The 22,056-nt window shown below is 42.9% G+C and overlaps 1 protein-coding gene across 1 annotated transcript; it reads right to left on the bottom strand.

Annotated features, from left to right (window-relative positions):
• Window positions 1-20,454: 20,454 nt before the first annotated feature.
• Window positions 20,455-21,378, bottom strand: LOC145121674 (uncharacterized). Its single transcript, XM_079057387.1, has 3 exons — window positions 21,174-21,378; window positions 20,935-21,002; window positions 20,455-20,862 (listed from the first exon to the last, which is right to left on the bottom strand). Exons 1-3 carry the CDS (start codon window positions 21,376-21,378, stop codon window positions 20,455-20,457), a joined length of 681 nt encoding a protein of 226 aa, XP_078913513.1.
• Between the last annotated feature and the right edge of the window lie 678 nt (window positions 21,379-22,056).

Raw genomic sequence — 22,056 nt, forward strand, 5'->3', positions numbered from 1 at the left:
AAATCTCTATAGTCCAGCAAACAAAGGGGAATGTACTACTAGGTTAGGGACACCCAAAAGCACAACTTCCCCATCGATTAGATAACTGCCAATATTACTGGTATTTACTGATGTATAATGAGTTCGGGAAAGAAAATGACCTAGCAGTAGGTCTTACATCAAACCATCAAGGAAAATGTTGGCAGTTTAGTAGTCTAGCTCAGAGTACTTTCAAAGTTAGGAATGTCTACAGGCATGTACTCCATTGACTATAGAAAAGAAGGCCATTCTTTAATCAAAAGAGAAGGATGAGTTGGCATCTTTTACCAGCGACGGGTATCCTTTGGGCGAACCCTAAGATCAGCCAGTTGGCGCACAACTCCTTGAAGATGTTGCTCGTGCGTCCTCTGACGCGCTCGGAGTTCCATGACTTCCGATCGGGATGCGGTTATGCCATCTACACGAGAATGGGGAAAGAAAAGTTGATAGGCGCGCTAATCTATGATACTTATAAGATGATCGTTATTAGTCGACCCAATACTTGCATAGTGCATACCAATTACATGTAACCGAAGCAGAATAGACCTTCGAATAAGTGACCCTAACTCCAAGTCCACAATCAAACAAGAACAGGAAATGAAGCAAAGGTCACAGATTCTGAGTCTATAACGCCTTGGTCACATGTAACCGTGGTGTATCCACTTAGCAACTATTGCCCTACTAGTAACGACCCTTTTAGTTCTCACATATGTTGTAACTAGAATTGCAGAATACTCCTATAGTATTCTTGTTCTGATGTTCTTGTAGTAGTATTGGTAAGTTTTAGACTTGTTGCAACACCACAACCATTCTTAGGCACATGCTAGCCACTCCTAGGAAAATGTAGTTGATCAGGCTACATCCACCTAGTTTTGGCCATATGTCTCTAAGCCCAACTGCGCTGTTCAACAATCTTAATACTTTTGTTCTGTTCTAATATGATACTGACCCTTTGTATGAATGAATGTATATATATACTTAGTTAAATATTTTATTATTTAAAAGTATATATTCTTGTTCAGAGTGTTTTAGTCCCGATGTGTTTATAGTTCGTATATCTTTTATGGGTTGATATACTTGATTCACTATAAACAGTGCTCTGATACCAATCTGTCACACCCCAAAACCGAGAACGGCGGAATACGTTCTGGGGTGGAGGACGTCATGTACAGTATCATAACAAAGCATAATAGTAAAGACAAGCAACAACATCCATTGCATTAAGATAATAATTGTAATACAAACGTGTTCAGTGCAAATGTTAGACACCAAAATACAATCAAAATAAAGTGGAGTCTTATGTGTGCTCCGTCTTCTCAAAAGCTGCATCCGTACCTGTCTACTGATGACCTGAGAATACAAGTTATTTTGACAACGTTTATCAACATAAAGCTGGTGAGTTCATAAGTATTTAGTGTCATTTCCTGTATAAAATATTCACAATTATACATTGTAAAAGAGAGTTTCGATGTTTGAAAAATAGTATAAGTCCTAGAAAACCCTATGTTTTCCAGTAAAGGTAGTCTTCACCAAGACCCGATGATTTGTTTGTTCCTTTGAAAATGTACAAGTTTTCCCAGTAGCTATTAGTATGAAAATATAGTTTTTGACTTTATTCATTTATAGTAATGAGAAAAATAATGTTTTACCCCAACAGTATCACTGTCGGCTACATGTAATGAAATGCAGGCTCCAAGTAGTATTAAATGTACAATACACCTCAGGGAGTCTGTTTGCCTTTAATTCTTAAGGTATTGATTAAAGGTTTGAATGTGAACTCGTACGTAACCATGCTGATTGACGATCGAATCCTGTTGACCCTCCGAGTCATATGTAGTAATGTGACATTTTGTCACCCCTGGGCCTAGACGGCTCGGACTGTAGCTAGCAGTCGGGATGTGGGAGTGTCTGTCCCGTATAGATCTATACACATAATGCCTGCTCTCCCTCCAGGAGACTCTGGTTAAGCGATGATAGCACAAAGATGTGTCGTATCGAGAAATAGTATGTCACATTCCATTTTAGTAAGTTCTCTTGTGTAGTAGGTAGTATTCTCTTTGTATAGCATATAGTGTTCTCTTTGTATAGTATATAGTGTTCTCTTTGTATAGTGTATAGTGTTCTCTTTGTATAGTATATAGTGTTCTCTTTGTATAGTACATAGCATATATTGACTCACAACTGATCTGACTCTGGTAGTTGTCATGGCAATAGTAGTACTGAGTAGTAATCCTTAACTATACCTATTATAGTTAAATAGTAATGTTGGTTGCATGCCTTTGATATCCAAAGGCATTGAACTGATATGAAAACTTTTATATCTGCCACAAATATATAAGATATATAACTAAGAATTAAACTAGAGTCGGACTAATAACAAAATACCCTAAGCCCACAATCAAACAAGAACAGGAAATAAGGTGAGCTATTAGTCCTAAGTCCTTCAAGTCTTACTTATATAAATATATTAGTGTAGATATGGTTTGGAAATAAAAACAGTTTAAAGGAGTTTGAAAATAGTTTTTATACAAATTATCATGAAAATGAGTTTACTGAAAGATCATAGTAGTTTTGTTGGTAAAAACAGTTAACAGTGTAGAAAATCCTTTTGGTTGCAAGTTATAATTCACATGCGATTGATACTATAACTTGTTTGGTTCAACTTGTATCCCCCCCCATAAAACAGTTAAAAACATTTAAAAGGTTAATTTAGGGGTATGAACTCACCTGTAGTGAGTGAAGTGGATGGAAACGCCGGGTAGGATGCTAGGTGTCAAGTGAGGACTTGAACACACACACGGATCCTATGTAACATGTAGTGATGTATAAAGTATCTAATTAGTTGTGTAATCACTAATTAAGTGAGTAAAGGCACTTTAATGTATGAAAACACTTTGTTTCAAGTGTTAGGAGTGCTAAAGGTTGCATCTAAGGAGTGTATGGTCTCACTATGGAGTTTACACTTCAATTGGTCACACTAAGTGTGTTTACGGTTGGGAGACCATATCCCCCATGAGTTTACGGCCGTAAACTCATGGAAATGGTGGGTTTGGGTGTCTAAAGGTCTCATGCATCACAAGGAAGGCTTCTAGGATCAATTCAAAGGCTTGGGAAGTGATTAGGGTTCAAATGGGTACTCCCTTGGAGTTTACGGTCCTTGGACCACTCCTTAGGAGTTTACGGTCGTAAACTCTGGGGTTTACGGCCGTAAACCCTTGACCACTTCATCCATTTCATGTTTTAAGGTTCTAAGCTCATTTACACAAGTTTCTAGTTCATCAAACAAGCTAAGGAAGGGGTTAGGGGCACCAAAACACCATTTGAGGTGTTTACGGTTTTGGGTTTACGGTTCTTGAATGTTCAAGAACCGTAAACTCAAGTTTATGGCCAAAAAGACATGATCTTGGGGTCCTTAGTCCATGCATGCAAGTATCTAAGCTATATCTAAGCATTAGAGGAGGTTTGGAAGTGTTTTTGGGGCTTCAATACCCCTTTATGGGAGTTCACGGTTTTGGGAGGCTCCCCAAACCGTAAACACGAGTTTTTGGGAGTAAATCCCATAGAAGTGCATGCATGTTAAGTTAAACAACTAGCTAGGAAGATTACCTTTGATTTTTGAGGCTTGACTGTGGTGTTCTTGAGCCAAAACCCGATTTTAGAGAGAGAAAGTAGAGAGAGAAAGCTCCAAGGTGGGAAAAGGCCCTAAAGGTGGTCACTCCACCTTTTTATAGCACTTGGGTTGGCTGCCAAGTGGGGACCCACCATACACTGTCGTTTAAACGGAGCTAAATGTTTTACCCGGTAACCTAACCGTAACCCGACTTAGTTGTTTTTATTCCGTCATTAATTATATTATATTAATAACTCAAGAATGAATTATTAAATAAATAAAAGTTAACGGAAAATTTTCATAAAACTAACTTTTTATTAACGGAAACGGTTTACAGTGACGGAGTAAATTTCAGGTTGTCACATATTCCATCTACGAGATGCTTGTTTCAATCCATAAATGGATTTCTCAAGCTTACACACTCTATTAGGGTACCTTGCATTGACAAAACCCTCTGGCTGAGCCATGTAAACATCCTCAGCCAACTTTCCATTAAGGAAAGCGATTTTGACATCCATTTGCCATATCTCATAATCATGAAATGCAGCTATGGCTAGTAAAACCCTAATAGACTTAATTTTCGCTACTGGTGAGAAGGTCTCATCATAGTCAACTCCCGGAGTTTGAGTAAAACCCTTCGCAACCAGTCGCTCTTTGTAAGTGTGTATCTTCCCATCCGTGTCGGTCTTCTTTTTGAAGATCCATTTGCACCCAACTGTCTTACGACCTGGTACATTGTCAACCAAGTTCCACACTTGATTGTCATACATGGACTGAATCTCGTTGTCCATAGCCTCCTTCCATTTAGCAGACTCGGGGCCTGCCATGGCTTCCCTGTAATTATTAGGTTCATCCAAATCTATCAGTGTACTATCACTGATAAATGTATCACCTTCAGTAGTGATGTGATAACCATAATAAAAATCAGGTGTGTTCCTCACCCTAGTGGAACGCCTCGGAGGTACAGACTCATCTATCGGATCAATAGGAGTTTCCTCCTCAGGTTGGTTGATAGTATTTGAGGTTCCTTCACCGCTTGACTCTTGAACTTCTTCAAGGTCAATTTGCCTCCCACTGTCCCCTTGGCTTATAAATTCTCTCTCACGAAAGACTCCTCTTCTTGCTACAAAGACCACATTATCACTGGGTCTGTAGAAGAGGTAACCAAAGGATCTATGTGGGTAGCCGATGAAAATACACCTCTCACTTCGAGGTTCAAGCTTATCATGAGTCTCACGCCTCACGAAAGCTTCACAACCCCAAATCTTGATGTGGTCTAAATTGGGAACTTTCCCAGTCCACATCTCGTGAGGTGTTTTGGCAACCTTTTTAGTAGGGACTAGATTAAGGATATGGGCGGCAGTCTCTAAGGCATACCCCCAGAAAGAGATTGGTAACGAAGCTCGACTCATCATGGAACGAACCATATCCAACAAGGTTCGATTGCGCCTTTCAGCTACACCATTCAACTGTGGTGTCCTGGGAGGTGTCAATTATGAGACAATCCCACATTCCTTAAGATAGTCAAGGAACTCAATGCTAAGATACTCTCCTCCCCGATCGGATCGGAGTATCTTGATGTTCCTGCCCAATTGATTCTCTACTTCCTGCTTCAACTCTTTGAACTTTTCAAAGGTTTCTGACTTATGCTTGATTAAGTAGATATATCCATATCTGCTGTAATCATCAGTAAAAGTCACATAATAGCGATTAGCATCCCTTATAGCAACTCTGAAGGGCCCACATACATCCGTGTGTACCAGGTCCAACAAACCTTCACCCCTATCACAAGTACCTGTGAAGGGTGACTTTGTCATTTTTCCAAGTAAACAAGACTCGCAACTATCATCCGACTTTAGGTCAAATGATTCCAAGACTCCAGCCTTTTGGAGTTGTCCTATGCGCTTCTTGTTGACATGTCCAAGACGACAATGCCACAAGGATGCTTTATCCAAGCTATTCGAAGAATCAATATACAACACATTATTCCCTAGATTGTCTACAACATTCACAGCTTCATATACACTATCACAAGGTAATGCTTTAAAGTAAAATACATCATTGTAATAAACATTAATAGCACCATTATTATTATCAAATAAAAATGTAAACCCTTGTTTGTACAAGCCATGAAAGGAAATAATATTTCTCGCCATTTCAGGCGAGTAACAACATTTATTCAAATCTAACATTAACCAATTATTTAGCAATAAAGAATAAACTCCTATCTTGGTGACAGGTGATGCTTTCCTGTTACCCATGACTAAGTTTATCTTCCCGTGCTCCACTTGCTCACTTCTTCTTAGGCCCTGCAAATCAGTACAAATGTGAATACCACAACCTGTATCAAGCACCCAAGAATTAGCATTAGATGAGTTATTAGACAATATTGTATAAATACCTGCATGGGTGGGTTTAACTTTCCTATCCTTTACGTCTTGCAAGTATTTGGGGCAGCTTCGCTTCCAGTGCCCCTTTTCTTGACAGTAGAAGCATTGTGCTTCCTTTGGGTTTGAGGAAGGAGTAATGGGACCTTTCTTTGTCCCACTAGAAGAGGAACCATCAAGGGGCTTACCCTTGGTACCCTTCGAAGGGGTTTTCCTCTTCTTACCCTTTCCCTGCCCAATCGCAAGAACAGGGGCTGCTGAAGGAGTAGAAGTAGAAGTAACAACCGTTTTACTCTTAAGGCCATTTTCAGTTGTCCTTAAAAGTGTAACATCCCAAAAATACCGGCTAAAAATTTCATTTTTAAATTAGGTTAATACATAAAACATTGTTACAAAACATTCATAATATTATTTCATGTCTGAAAACCGATAACGTCATAGTAAAATATTCAGAGTACATCCCAGAAAATCCATAGCGGAAAACATGAGTGTGTGTGATATGCCACTACCGCGCCAGCTCCTTCCCCTTCGATGAAGAGGTACCTGAAAACAAAGTTGTAAACTGTAAGTACAAGGCTTAGTGAGTTCCCCATAATGCCACATACCATGCAATCATACTATGAGCAGCTAAGGGATATGGGCCTCGCCCACACCCATAGAGATACGGGCCTCACCCACACTCTGCTAGCTAGGAGATACGGGCCTCGCCCACACTCCACTATCTGAGAGATACGGGCCTCGCCCACACTCTGCTATCCATGGAGATACGGGCCTCGCCCACACTCCGCTACTAAACCATAACATACAAGTATCACACAGACAACAAGTATAAGCAATTCTATCATACTGACATATAACACAATCAAACTCAGCTATGAGATACGGGCTCCGCCTACACTCCGATACTAACATATCGTCTATACGGGCCGACCTTGGTGCCTTAGACCCATCCCTACTGGAAGGAAACTCACCTCGAGAGTAGCTGCTGAAAGCCTGCTCAAACTACGCCTGGCTGCCGCACCGGTAATCCCTCCGGCTATAAATCCGTAAACATGGATTAGGCACTCATAAATACCCCTTAGATCAAACGATCGGTCAAAGTCAACTCCTTGGTCAAGGTCAACCTTCTGATTGACTGGACTCGCCGAGTCCATATAGGACTCGCCGAGCCCTTTTATGTCTAGCCCGACTCTGACTCATCAGGTCCCTGTTCCCACTCACTGAGTGGGCATGACTCGCTAAACGGGGACAACTAACAAACTCGCGACTGGACTCACCGAGTCCAAGGGAGACTCGCCGAGTCCGACGAACAGATCTCACAATCGCTCCAATCTTCCATTAGAACATCAACCTTGGAGATTTGGAGATTCTGGGACTATAGCTACACGTTAAATTGCTAATTCCACGCGTGGTTACGAAGGGTTGGACCTTCTTCACTTAAACCCTTCTTATCCTAGTAACAGTTCATATGACTCGCCGAGTTGGAAGAACAACTCGTCGAGTTCAAGGCTATATTCAAGGGACTCGCCGAGTTTGAAGAACGACTCGCCGAGTACCAGGCAATCTTCATAGGACTCGCCGAGTTGTTCATCCAACTCGTCGAGTCTAAGGCCATCTTCATGGAACTCGCCGAGTGCACTTTGGCACTCGTCGAGTCCCCTTCGACTCTCCACCCAAACTGTCCAAATCTGAGACATGCAACGGTTCCAAACCATTGATCTAAGCTCCTAGGGTCTGGCTATCACATATACACACGAAATCTGGGGGTTTTAAGGCTTGCGAACCACATATTTGGGACAAAAGGAAATCTATGAGCCAATGAGCAAAATGGGAGTTTTCTTACCTGATTAGAAGCTTCTCCCAGGGTAGATTTCGGATCTACTGCCCCTCCTAGTACTCTTCCACCTCCTTCTTCTTCTCTTAAGCTTCAAATTTCCTTCACAAGGCCAAAATCGCTCACAAGGGCACAAAGGGGCTAGGGTTTCGCTCAATAGCTCTTCTGGAAGTGAATGGGACAAAATGAGACTGAGTTATGGTGAGTAAATGGGGTGCAACACCCGGATTTGACTTATATGACCAAACAGGGCCTACTCGCCGAGTCCAGGACCCGACTCGGCGAGTCCACGACTTAGAATCCGCGTCTCGTCCCGCTTCTACTCGGCGAGTCGATCCCTTGACTCGCCGAGTCCAAGGCAAAAATGCTAAAATGCTCAAGGAATTAAATAAAAGAATACGTACCGAGAACCAGGTGTTACAATCTCCCCCACTTAATTTAGACTTCATCCTCGAAGTCTGCTGCTCGATCCTGGAACAACTCTGGGTAATGCTCCATCATCTCCTCCGTCGGCTCCCATGTCCATTCCGAGCCCTTCCGGTGCTGCCATTGTACCTTTACCAGCTCAACCTTCTTGTTCCTCAGATCCTTCGACTTCTGGTCGAGGATCGCTATAGGCCGCTCGATATAATTCAGGCTGTCATCAACCTGGATGTCCTCCAAGGGTACCACTGCTGAGTCGTCCACCAGGCACTTCCGCAGCTGGGAGACGTGGAAAGTGCTGTGGATCTGACTGAGTTCGGATGGCAGATCCAGCCGATATGCCACCTTGCCCACTCGGGCTGCAACCCTAAACGGTCCAAAATACCTGGGACCCAACTTGCCCCATTTCCTGAATCGGATGATGCCCTTCCAAGGCGACACTTTCAGAAGAACCATATCCCCGACCTGGAACTCCAGGTTTGATCGGCGCTTATCGGCATAACTTTTCTGCCGACTCTGAGCAGTCTGAAGCCTGCTCCGGACCTGCTGAATCTTCTCTGTCGTCTTGAGCACTACTTCGGTGCTCCCCATGACTCTCTGTCCAACCTCGCCCCAACATATCGGGGTCCTGCACTTCCTCCCGTACAACATCTCGAAGGGAGGACGGTCAATACTCGCGTGATAGCTGTTGTTGTATGAAAACTCGGCTAAAGGAAGATAGGTATCCCAGCTACCACCGAAGTCTAAAACACACGCCCGCAACATGTCCTCCAGAGTCTGGATGGTCCGCTCGCTCTGGCCATCCGTCTGCGGGTGGAAGGTTGTACTAAAATGCAGACGAGTACCCAGCTCGTCATGAAACTTCTTCCAGAACCTGGAAGTGAACCGCACATCCCTATCCGAAATCACTGAAACTGGCACCCCATGCCGTGCCACCACCTCTCTAATGTAGATATCGGCCAATTTCTCGGCCGAGATGCTCTCCTGAATCGGGATAAAGTGGGCGCTCTTGGTCAACCGATCGACGATGACCCATATCGAATCCACTCCCCGCGCGGTCCTGGGAAGCTTGGTGATGAAATCCATCGTGATGTCTTCCCATTTCCACATCGGGATATCCAACGACTGCATCTTGCCGTGCAGTCTCTGGTGTTCGGCCTTGACCTTCCTGCAGGTCAGGCACCGCTCAACGTACCATGCTACATCCCGCTTCATGCAGGGCCACCAATAGTCCGGACGAAGATCCCTATACATCTTCGTTTCCCCTGGATGAATGGAGAATCGGGATTTGTGCGCCTCCTCTATCAGAACCTGGCGCACGCCTCCGAGGTATGGAACCCACACCCTGCGGTGTAATGTCAATAATCCCCTGCTGTCATAGTCGAAGGAGGAAACCTGTCCCACAATCCGCTCACTCTTCCGATGTTCCTCCTTCATAGCCTCCTGCTGAGCCTCCCGGATCCGCTCCAGAAGCAGAGTCACCACCGTCATCCTCAAACAGATATCCCTGATCGGTGCTGCCTTGCGGCTAAGCGCATCGGCCACGACATTGGCCTTCCCTGGGTGGTAGAGGATCTCACAATCGTAATCCTTTACCACATCAAGCCATCGACGCTGCCTCATATTCAGATTTGGCTGATCCATGAGGTACCTCAAGGTCTTGTGGTCCGTGTAAATCGTACAGCGAACCCCATAGAGGTAATGACGCCAAATCTTGAGGGCGAACACAACAGCCCCCCAACTCCAAGTCATGTGTCGGGTAGTTCGCCTCGTGAGGCTTCAGCTGCCTCGACGCATAGGCGATGACATGCCCTCTCTGCATCAATACCGCTCCCAAACATGCGATGGATGCATCGCAATACACAACAAAATCCTCCATGCCCTCTGGCAGGGCTAAGATTGGCGCCTCGCACAACCTCTGTCTCAGTGTCTCGAACGCTGCCTGCTGCTCAGGCCCCCAACGAAAGACTACGACCTTCCTCGTTAGCCTGGTTAGGGGTAATGCTATTTTGGAGAAATCCTGAATGAATCTCCGATAGTAGCCAGCTAATCCCAGGAAACTCCGAATCTCAGATGGAGACTTCGGAACCTCCCATCTCATCACGGCCTCCACCTTGGCCGGATCTACCGAAATCTCGTTCTGGTTGACAAGGTGCCCAAGAAACTGCACCTCGCGCAACCAGAAATCACACTTGGAGAACTTGGCGTACAAGTTCTCCCTCCTCATGGTCTCTAGAACCTCTCACAGATGCTCCTCGTGTTCCTCCTGGGTCTTGGAGTAGACCAAGATGTCATCAATAAACACTATCACAGACCGGTCTAACATCGGTCTGCACACGCGGTTCATGAGGTCCATGAACGCGGCAGGAGCATTGGTGAGCCCGAAAGGCATCACCACGAACTCATAGTGGCCATAACGTGTCCGAAACGCAGTCTTCTGCACATCCTCCTATCTGACCCTCATCTGGTGATACCCTGAACGCAAATCAATCTTGGAGAACCAAGATGCTCCCTGTAGCTGGTCAAAGAGGTCATCAATCCTCGGGAGTGGGTAGCGGTTCTTCACCGTTACCTTATTCAGCTCCCTATAATCGATACACATCCGACGCGACCCGTCCTTCTTCTTCACAAACAGAATCGGGGCTCCCCAGGGTGAACTACTCGGTCTAATGAATCCCTTGTCTAACAGCTCTTGTAGCTGTGTAGACAACTCCTGCATCTCGGGAGGAGCCAACCGATATGGTGCCTTGGCTATCGGAGCCGCACCAGGGACTAGGTCGATCCTGAACTCCACCTGTCGCTCCGGAGGTATCCCAGGCAACTCCTCGGGGAATACATCCGCAAATTCCCGAACCACGGGCACCTCGCCCACTGTCGCCTTACCCGCCTCCCGGGTGTCCATGACATAAGCTACATATCCTGCGCAACCCTGCTGAAGGTAACGCCTTGCCCTCGCTGCCGAACAGAAGGCTGGCCCTCGCTGTGACCTCTCACCCTGAATTACCAACTCTCCCCCACTTGGGGTTCTGACTCGTACTAACTGTTGCGCGCAATCTATCACTGCCCCATTGGGACTCAGCCAATCCATACCAATAATGACCTTGTTTCCCCGCAATGGAATGGGAACTAGGTCAACCAAATACCGCTCTTCGAACAACCTCAATACACAATCTCGGAAGACCTCTGATGCTCGCACCGACCGGTCGTCCGCAATCTCGACCTCTAAAGGACAATCCAACATGCCCGAGGACTCAGGAAACTTCTTGCTAAGTGCAAGAGAAATAAAGGATCGGGTAGCCCCCGAATCAAACAACACCTGGACTGGAATACCGTTCACATGGAATGATCCTAAACGTATATACACAGAGCACATATCAATATCATAAACATCATATAAATTAGTCCGAGGGAAAGAATCATACCCGTCACCACATCGGGTGCAGCGCGTGCCTCCTCAGCTGTCAGTTGAAATGCCCGGCTCCTCACCATCAGAGCCTCTGTCTTGCCCTGCCGTCCATCTGTAATCCGCAGGGTCGCTGGAGCTGGCGCCTTTACTGGCGCTGCTGCTGTCAACTAGTGGCAGTTGGCCCTCTTATGGCCCCTCTGGTTGCAGTGGAAACATAGCAACTCAGATGTCTGAAAAACCGGAGTAGGGGCAGTACAATCCCTGCTAAAGTGTCCCATCTTGTCGCACTTGTAGCAGCCGGACGATCCCAACCTACACGCTCCCTCGTGCGACCTGCCGCACTTCCTGCAGTGGCCCGGTCCTGAATGACCTTTCGGCCTACCATCTGATCCCTTGGGCTTCTTCCTCGAAGCCCCTATCGTCTGTCCCTCCTCTACCTTCCTCTTTCGGATGTGCTCCAGATCTATCTCCCTCTCCCTCGCCCTAGCAATCATAGAATCCAGGGTAGGGCAAGCTGAAAAACTGACATGCTCCCGAATGTCGGCTCGCAGCATGTCGTGGTAGCGGGTCCTCCTCATATCCTCGTCACCCGCATACTGGGGCACCAGTAATGCCCTCTCCCGGAACTTGGCGGTGATCTCCACCACAGTCTCCGTCGTCTGCCTCATATCTAAAAACTCTCTGGCTAACTGCTGGAGCTCCACTGCAGGTGCGAACTCCGCTCTGAACCGGGTCACAAAGTCCGGCCATGTCATAGCCTCAACAGCCGAGGCTCCCAGTGAGTCACCAAACAGACTCCCACCAGTCTCTAGCTCTGTCTCTCAAACATCCTGCTGCATATCTCACCTTCGACCCCTCGGGGCAGAAGCTAGTCAACTGTGCGGACTCAATGTCCGCAATCCATCGTCTGGCAGCGATGGGATCCTTTGCCCCATGGAAATCCGGCGCACCACTGCCCCTGAAGTCCTTATAGGACAGTGTGCGAGATCCTGACTGGCCAGATGCCATGTCACTCCTGAATGCCCTGAGGCGGTCCTCCATCAACTCAACTATCCCTTCCTTGATCGACCCGAAAATGATGGGGGTCGACTCAAGGATACCTCTGGTGATCTCTGACACGATGAACTCGCGTAGCCCCTCATCCACTGGTTCAGGACCTGAACCCGCTCCCGATCCCTCTCCCGAACTGCCAACTGCTGGCCTCGGACGTAGCACTACCATTCTGCAATTCATACAGGCAACTATTAGTGATACTGATACTTCTAAAGGGATCGCATCTATCATAAGTTCCCCGGTCTTGCCTTAGCTTTCCTTAATTCGGGTACGGATCCTCTACTTCCAGTAGTACGGGCCCATACTACCTTCCACATCTATCCGTACCTTCCTCAAGGTCTGCCTTGACTCCACCAAGTCACTTCTACCACTACTGATCTCTGCTACTCTCATCCTAGGCTTGCCCTAGATAACCACCAACCCTCTCTCTGTCCTCAGCTGCATAAGAAGTCCCTGCTTTCTTCCCCTAACTAGCTCGCGAATACTATTACATATTACTCAGACTAGATAATTCTTCGAATGAGAGATCATACCCTACAACGGTTGGACTCAAACGAGAGCTGCGAAATAGGGCTAGATCCAATCTTCTGAAATTATTTAGTCCTTGCAATATGTAACTTAACATATTCGTTTACTAGTTAGTGAAAGACAGCTAGACCTCCCAAAAGCACAAAGCAAGCAGCATTCGGGCATTGAGTACACATAATCAAGTATATACTACTCTGGCTATCATACTGACTGATCTGTACTAGCATACAATTCTCATAAAGTTGAAACACATAAAGCAGGCACATAAGGCATCATTCCTAGATCCTTAGTCCTACTCTACCATGCTGTTCTACTGAAACTGAACTGATAATCATAACAATAACTTGTATGGGTACTTTGGGGAAAACTTACTTGAGCTCGGCCGGTCGCGCACATCACACACCTTGTTCTTTCTCAAATCCCTTTTTACTTAGTCTTTAGAAAAATCACTTCTTTATAAAAATCTTTTAATCCCTCGATTTGAGTCCAGACACCCCCGAAGGTGTGTCCGGATCCCTCAAACCAGGGCTCTGATACCAACTTGTAACATCCCAAAAATACCGGCTAAAAATTTCATTTTTAAATTAGGTTAATACATAAAACATTGTTACAAAACATTCATAATATTATTTCATGTCTGAAAACCGATAACATCATAGTAAAATATTCAGAGTACATCCCAGAAAATCCATAGCGGAAAACATGAGTGTGTGTGATATGCCGCTACCGCGCCAGCTCCTTCCCCTTCGATGAAGAGGTACCTGAAAACAAAGTTGTAAACTGTAAGCACAAGGCTTAGTGAGTTACCCCATAATGCCACATACCATGCAATCATACTATGAGCAGTTAAGGGATACGGGCCTCGCCCACACCCATAGAGATACGGGCCTCGCCCACACTCTGCTAGCTAGGAGATACGGGCCTCGCCCACACTCCACTATCTGAGAGATACGGGCCTCGCCCACACTCTGCTATTCATGGAGATACGGGCCTCGCCCACACTCCGCTACTAAACCATAACATACAAGTATCACAGAGACAACAAGTATAAGCAATTCTATCATACTGGCATATAACACAATCAAACTCAGCTATGAGATACGGGCTCCGCCCACACTCCGATACTAACATATCGTCTATACGGGCCGGCCTTGGTGCCTTAGACCCGTCCCTACTGGAAGGAAACTCACCTCGAGAGTAGCTGCTGAAAGCCTGCTCAAACTACGCCTGGCTGCCGCACCGGTAATCCCTCCGGCTATAAATTCGTAAACATGGATTAGGCACTCATAAATACCCCTTAGATCAAACGATCGGTCAAAGTCAACTCCTTGGTCAAGGTCAACCTTCTGATTGACTGGACTCGCCGAGTCCATATAGGACTCGCCGAGTCCTTCTATGTCTAGCCCGACTCTGACTCATCAGGTCCCTGTTCCCACTCACTGAGTCGGCCTGACTCGCTAAACGGGGACAACTAACAAACTCGCGACTGGACTCGCCGAGTCCAAGGGAGACTCGCCGAGTCCGACGAACAGATCTCACAATCGCTCCAATCTTCCATTAGAACATCAACCTTGGACATTTGGAGATTCTGGGACTATAGCTACACGTTAAATTGCTAATTCAACGCGTGGTTACGAAGGGTTGGACCTTCTTCACCTAAACCCTTCTTATCCTAGTAACAGTTCATATGACTTGCCGAGTTGGAAGAATAACTCGTCGATTTCAAGGCTATATTCAAGGGACTCTCCAAGTTTGAAGAACGACTCGCCGAGTACCATGCAATCTTCATAGGACTCGCCGAGTTGTTCATCCAACTCGTCGAGTCTAAGGCCATCTTCATGGAACTCGCCGAGTGCACTTTGGCACTCACCGAGTCCCCTTCGACTCTCCACCCAAACTGGCCAAATCTGAGACATGCAACGGTTCCAAACCATTGATCTAAGCTCCTAGGGTCTGGCTATCACATATACACACGAAATCTGGGGGTTTTAAGGCTTGCAAACCACATATTTGGGACAAAAGGAAATCTATGAGCCAATGAGCAAAATGGGAGTTTTCTTACCTGATTAGAAGCTTCTCCTAGGGTAGATTTCGGATCTACTGCCCCTCCTAGCACTCTTCCACCTCCTTCTTCTTCTCTTAAGCTTCAAATTTTCTTCACAAGGCCAAAATCGCTCACAAGGGCACAAAGGGGCTAGGGTTTCGCTCAATAGCTCTTTTGGAAGTGAATGGGACGAAATGAGACTGAGTTATGGTGGCTAAATGGGGTGCAACACCCGGATTTGACTTATATGACCAAACAGGGCCTACTCGCCGAGTCCAGGACCCGACTCGGCGAGTCCACGACTTAGAATCCGCGTCTCGTCCCACTTCTACTCGGCGAGTCGATCCCTTGACTCGCCGAGTCCAAGGCAAAAATGCTAAAATGCTCAAGGAATTAAATAAAAGAATACGTACCGAGAACCAGGTGTTACAAAAAGTCCTTGAAGTTTACTCAGTGTGACTTCCTCCTTGTTCATATGATAAGTCATACGAAACTGATCATAACTTGGAGGTAAGGAATGGAGAATAATATCAATCGCCATTTCTTCAGGAAAGTCCACATTAAGCTTCAATAACCGGTCAACGAACCTTTTCATTTTCTGCATGTGACCGGTGATGGGTTCACCATCTTTCATTCTGGTTGTTATCATGGAGGAGATGAGTTCATACCTCTCCTGACGCGCGCTCTGATGGTACATTTCCATCAGATCCAGGTGCATCTCATAGGGGTAGAAATCTTCATAGGATTTTTGAAGTTCAGGAGTCATGGTGGCCATCATGATGCATGCTACTTTAGTAACATCCTTTTCATGTGCAACAAACTCCGCAAACTCTTCAGGAGTAGCATTGGCTTCATTGACAATCTTAAGCTCCCTATCGAGGACATACTCCTTGTCCTCATAGCGGGTAATCATCCTGATGTTTCTGATCCACTCATTGAAATTGGATCCATCAAAAGTGACTTTCCCACACAAGTTCATAAGGGAAAAGGAGCTTGTTGGGTTTGAGCCAGAAGCATTGTTGGAAGACATCTGAAAGAAAAGAAAGACAAGTTTCATTAGATTAAGAGTCCTTAATAAGTCACCCAAATGAAATATTAAGGCTAGGATACAACAAACTATTTATAGTTGGAAGAGGGATGCCGTAATCCAAGCTATAAAATATTTGAAGGTAGGTAAATGACGATTTACCAATTTCCACCATAAGAACGAAATTTTTCATTATTAGGTTTTATTGGATTTGAAACTCCTAGATCTTTTGAGATACATTGAACTTTTCAATGACATGTTTGAATCTCGATTGTGCCCTCTCAAGTTTGTGACTGGGATGCCGAGGATCACAAACAAGGTGTGAATAACCATACAAATTGACTTGGTACCCTTAACTATATTACCTAATCGATGTGCCGGTTAACCACACACGCTCCACCGATCTATAATAAAGTCAAGTTACCCTTTGCCACACTTACTAGTCCTTGTTAGTGTGTCGGTTAACCACACACGCTCCACTAACGACTTGGTAAGGTACAAAGTGTAATTTTATGGGCTAGCACCTATTTCACATTTTCCTAAAATAACTAAGATTTGGGAATTAATAATGTATAGTTACTTTATAATTTATTATACTTTTAATGAGAGTTAAAGTCTTGTCCTACCCGTTCGGCTAACGACCCTCCACCAGTCAAGGAAGCAGTGGGTGAGAGTGGACACCCATTAAGTTGCCATTTTATAGGCAACAACCTTATACCCCCCTTATAGACCGGCTTCGTGAATGAGGCCTACTTGCGGTAAGAACGACTTATTCTTATACATATCTATATAAATAAAATTATAATAATAATATAAGTGTTGATTTTTAAACTTTTAAAAATCTAAGGTTTAATTTGGAATTAAAGTATTAAAGTGTAAGACTTTACAAATTCCAAAACTTGAGGGCAAGTTTTGAAACTATTTCAAGACTCTTCAAATTTGTAACTTATGAGTTTTAATGGTTCGTAAAGTTGAAGACTCTTCATTTTATGAAACCTACTATTCTTTAATGACAACTTTTAAAGAAGTGACTTTTGGTTATCCATAACTTGAGGACAAGTTATGAACACCATCATTAACATTAAGATCATGAATTAAACTAGCATGTAGGTTACACACAATTCCTATGATCTTCTAAAACTCATAAGAACAAATATTCATATCAAACAATTTCAAGAAATCATATTAACACATATAAAACTTGAAAATTGATAATAGTCATTTGAAATGGGTTAACATAATCATTACCACTTTTAAAAACAGATTTTACAAGTCCAAAACAGTTTGGGATAATGATTCTAGCCCATTTCCAGCAACAAAACTCGGAAAACTGCCCAACACGCTCCTACTCGTCGAGTGCATTATCCTACTCGACGAGTGGGATGAATTTTGTCTTGGACTCGTCGAGTTCTCCCCTTGCACTCGGCGAGTCCAGTCGAACAGTGAACATTTTTTCGATTTTTCAAGCAGTTTGCATCAAATATACAGAAAACAATCTTAGGCTCTGATACCACTGATGGGTTTTGAGCATTCTAACACTCCTATGGTGTACATGCAACCCTATAAACCTTGAATCTATGTTTTCTCTAATATACATGCAAATTTGTTTTTCAAGGTTTACTTCCTAACTAGCATGGCATGGGGAGTATGTAATATAAAAACTAGTAGAAGTACATACCTTTCTTGTTGCTTGGATTCCTTGATGACTTTGTGAGCCTAGCACCCCAAATGTTGTGCCTCAAATGCTTCACACAACACCACAAGACTTGGAATAACTTGAGAGTAAACACTTGCACTAAAAAATCTGTTATGCCCTCTTAGAACTCACTAGTGGCCGATTTTGCTAGCTATAGGGTTCCTTTTATAGTGTTGTCACAATTAGGGTTTACACATGAATGCCCTTAATTGTCATGACTCTTCATTTCTAATGATCCATGGGTTTGTAACTCCCATATCCATGGAGCTCCAAATTACCATAAACCATGGATCATGAATCCACCATAAAAGATTAGATGATTGTCATAATCAACCCTATGTATTTAATTAGTCTCATTTTGATCACAAAATTAATTCTAAATTAATACTTGATCAACACTAATTAAATAATACTATTATTAATATATTAGAACTTATAATATATTAATAATCACAAGTGTCCTTTCTCCCATTTAGTCTATCCAAGTATTGCAATGCCATGCAACCCAAATAAACCATGCCGGGTCAGATCAAGTACATACCAAATAAAGTTATGGACTTAGACACTATATCCAACATGTAGTTACTAGTCAATGGGTGTTTTAATAATGAAAAAATGGGACCTTGTGAAGCCATTATAAAACCATATCTGGGACCATATAAAACATTCCCATGCATGCATATTATTCCAATTTTTTCCATGCATAAGTATTCAAAGCTAAATGTCATGATTTTACTTAAAAAGGCAACATACTTTCATACTTCATGTCATACATAAATAAATGACCAACATACCCTTTTCTGTCATACATAAATAAATGACCAACATACCCTTTTCTGTCATACATAAATAAATAACCAAAATACCCTTTTCTGTCATACATAAATAAATGACCAAAATACCATTTTCTGTCATACATACTTAAGTGACCAAAATACCCTTTTCTGTCATACATACTTAAATGACCAACATGCCCTTTTCTGTCATACATAAATAAATGACCAACATAGCCTTTTCTGTCATACATAAATAAATGACCAAAATACCCTTTTCTGTCATACATACTTAAATGACCAAAATACCATTTTCTTTCATACATACTTAAATAACCAAAATACCCTTTTCTTTCATACATACTTAAATGACCAAAATACCCTTTTCTTGCATACATACTTAAATGACCAAAATATCCATTAAATATAAATTACCATCATCCTATTACATAAACTTTAAATCCAAATTACCATCATCCTATTACATAAACTTTAAATCCAAATTACAATAAACACTAATCAATTACAAGAGCTTTTCCCTTCGAATTTCCTGGATCATCAACACCACCAATTGTTTTGCCTAATTTCAGCTTCAATATTCTCTCTGACTTTCTTCTCCTTATCCTCTTCAAAATCTCTGAAATTGGCCTAACCCTTACGTGTTGAACCTGGATAATAGGAGAAACCTCCTGAACATTAACATTATCAACTTGGGCATTAGGATTAACCTCATCAACCTCCTGAACATTAACATTATCAACTTGGATAACAGGATCAACCTCCTCAGCCTCCTCATCTTGAACAACTTCCTCAACCACATCAGCTTCCTCACCCACAACACCCTCATCACCTTCATAACTTCTAGGTAGAGTAAATTGCATAGAATGACTATAATCCCCTACACTACTGGATTCAAAAATAGTAGGAGTAACTTGCATATCATTTTGAGTAGTATCCATCTCAATTGGAGTCATCTCAACCTCTTCATGTTGTTGTGGTTCACTTGTACTACCCTATATGGCATTATATAATTATGTTAGTAACAAATCATATGTAAATAAATTTAAATTTTAAATGGTCTACCTGTCCTGCATTTTGCTTCACACAAACTTTTTGTTTCTTCTGTTTCTTCACATTTAACTTTTGGGGCCTTCTCTGTGGACAAGTGGCCTTGTTGTGACCTATCTCCTTGCAAATACTACATCTGATTTTCTTTCCAGCCTTAGAAACCCTGTGTGTTCCTATATTCTCTGTAGTGGATTTCTTCCTCTTAGTAGCTGGCCTACTAGGCATCCTTCTATTAATAGGAGGCAATGGTGGAGTATAGTTTGTCTCTGGCCACATGTCACTGCTATTCATGGGAGCAATTCTGTAATTGTATGCCTTCCTAAATGTGGTTGTGCTAAACATGTTGTTTACATATGCTTCTACATCCCTATTAAGAAATGATATGCTAGCTACAGAATGGGCACATCCATATCCATTCAATTGCCACAACCTACATGAACATGTTTTCCTTTCTAAGTCCACCTCATATGCATCTGTTGCCCCCTTACCTCAAACTGGTTTAATCCACTTGGTAGTACCTGATAATGCCTTTGAGCTTTTTTAAGCAAATTCACTTTATCCCTTATCTCTGGACAAATATGATTTCCCTATTGTTGTCCCTTTAATTTCATGTTGTAGATTCTGTCCATCATGTATAATCTTAACTCCTCTAACATGGTTATTATGGGCTTCTTCCTGGCATCTACAATTACAGCATTAAAACTTTCTAAGAACCCATTTTCAACTGCATCACAACACCTTCCAGTTTGAAAGGAAGCTCTTGACCATTTTATAGGATCTTTCTCCATGAGATATTGATGGGCATCTGGGTTCAATGTCTCAATTTCTTTCATCACAACTTTAAAAGCATGCTCAGTTGTGGCTTTAGATGCTCTCCAAAACAAGGTATGATATATGGCACCATTGAATCTCTTCTGCAAATTTTGGCAAATATGTCTAGCACACTGGCTGTGCTCTACATATGGCAGCAACTCTTTAACAGCCTCTATCAAACCCTGTAGTAATACAAAGGTTTAATTCAGATAGTGTAAAATAAATATAAATGCATTACTATGTAAAATACTAACCTTATGTTGGTCTGACATTAAACCGAAACCATTGCCTAAATTCAAGTTTAGATCATCAATGAGAAGCTCTAAAAACCACTTCCAATTCTACTTGTTATCCACATTAACCACTGCCCAAGCAATAGGATATATCTTGTCATTTCCATCCCTCCCAATACCATAAAGCAATTCCCCCTTACAAACACCTTTAAGAAAACATCCATCAAGACCAATTATCCTTCTACACCCTTCAATCTAACCTTGTTTAACTCCTTGAAAACAACAATAGAACTTGCTAAAATATTTCTTTCCATCTAGACCATCCTCCATATCTAGTTTCACAGTTGACCCAGGATTTGTCCTTAAAATCTCATGACCATATGACCATAGCTTACCATAATGTTCAACAAGGCTACCTTCAACAAGTTTCAGTGCATACTTCTTTGCTCTTCTACATTGCCCCATACTAACTTAGATACCAAACTTGGCCATTACCTTCAACCTAAGCTTCCTTACACTTATTTTCTAACTTTGTACAATCTCTTTGGTATAGTGACTCCCAATCCATGCATATGTCACCAATGATCCAAACTTGAAGTTCCTAGCACAATTATGATAAGCTTTTAGTGATTTGATTTGGAAACTCTCTTCATCACTTATCCAAGAAGCCCATAATCTAAATGTGCAAGCACCCTTGCTACACCTCACCAAAAGTCTTGTCCTATCATTTTTTTTTCAAAACACAATTGATATCCATTAGCTACAGCATAGTTACACAACATTGATTTTACTTGCCCTGGACCCTTAAATCTCATCCCTAGAATTGGTTTTTGTTTTTTTCCAGTGTAATAGCTCATTAAATGTGGAATGAGTTTGGATGTTAAGTTCAACTTCTCTCCCATTGTCATCATCTACAATGTAATATCCTCCTCATCATCAACACATAACTTACTCAAGAAAGGATCATTTGATGTCCTATTCATATGCACTACATCCTCATTAATTTCAAAGGCAACCTTCCTAAGTTCATCTATGTTATCTTCATTTTCACCATCAATACAAGACTCATGTTCATCATCATCATTATCTTCATCATCAAGCCACCCATCAACACCAACCCCAATATGATCCACATAAACCGAA

This window comes from Lactuca virosa, chromosome 6 (assembly GCF_052849685.1).
Source record: "Lactuca virosa cultivar CGN04683 chromosome 6, Lactuca_virosa_CGN04683_v6, whole genome shotgun sequence".
NCBI lineage: Eukaryota > Viridiplantae > Streptophyta > Magnoliopsida > Asterales > Asteraceae > Lactuca > Lactuca virosa.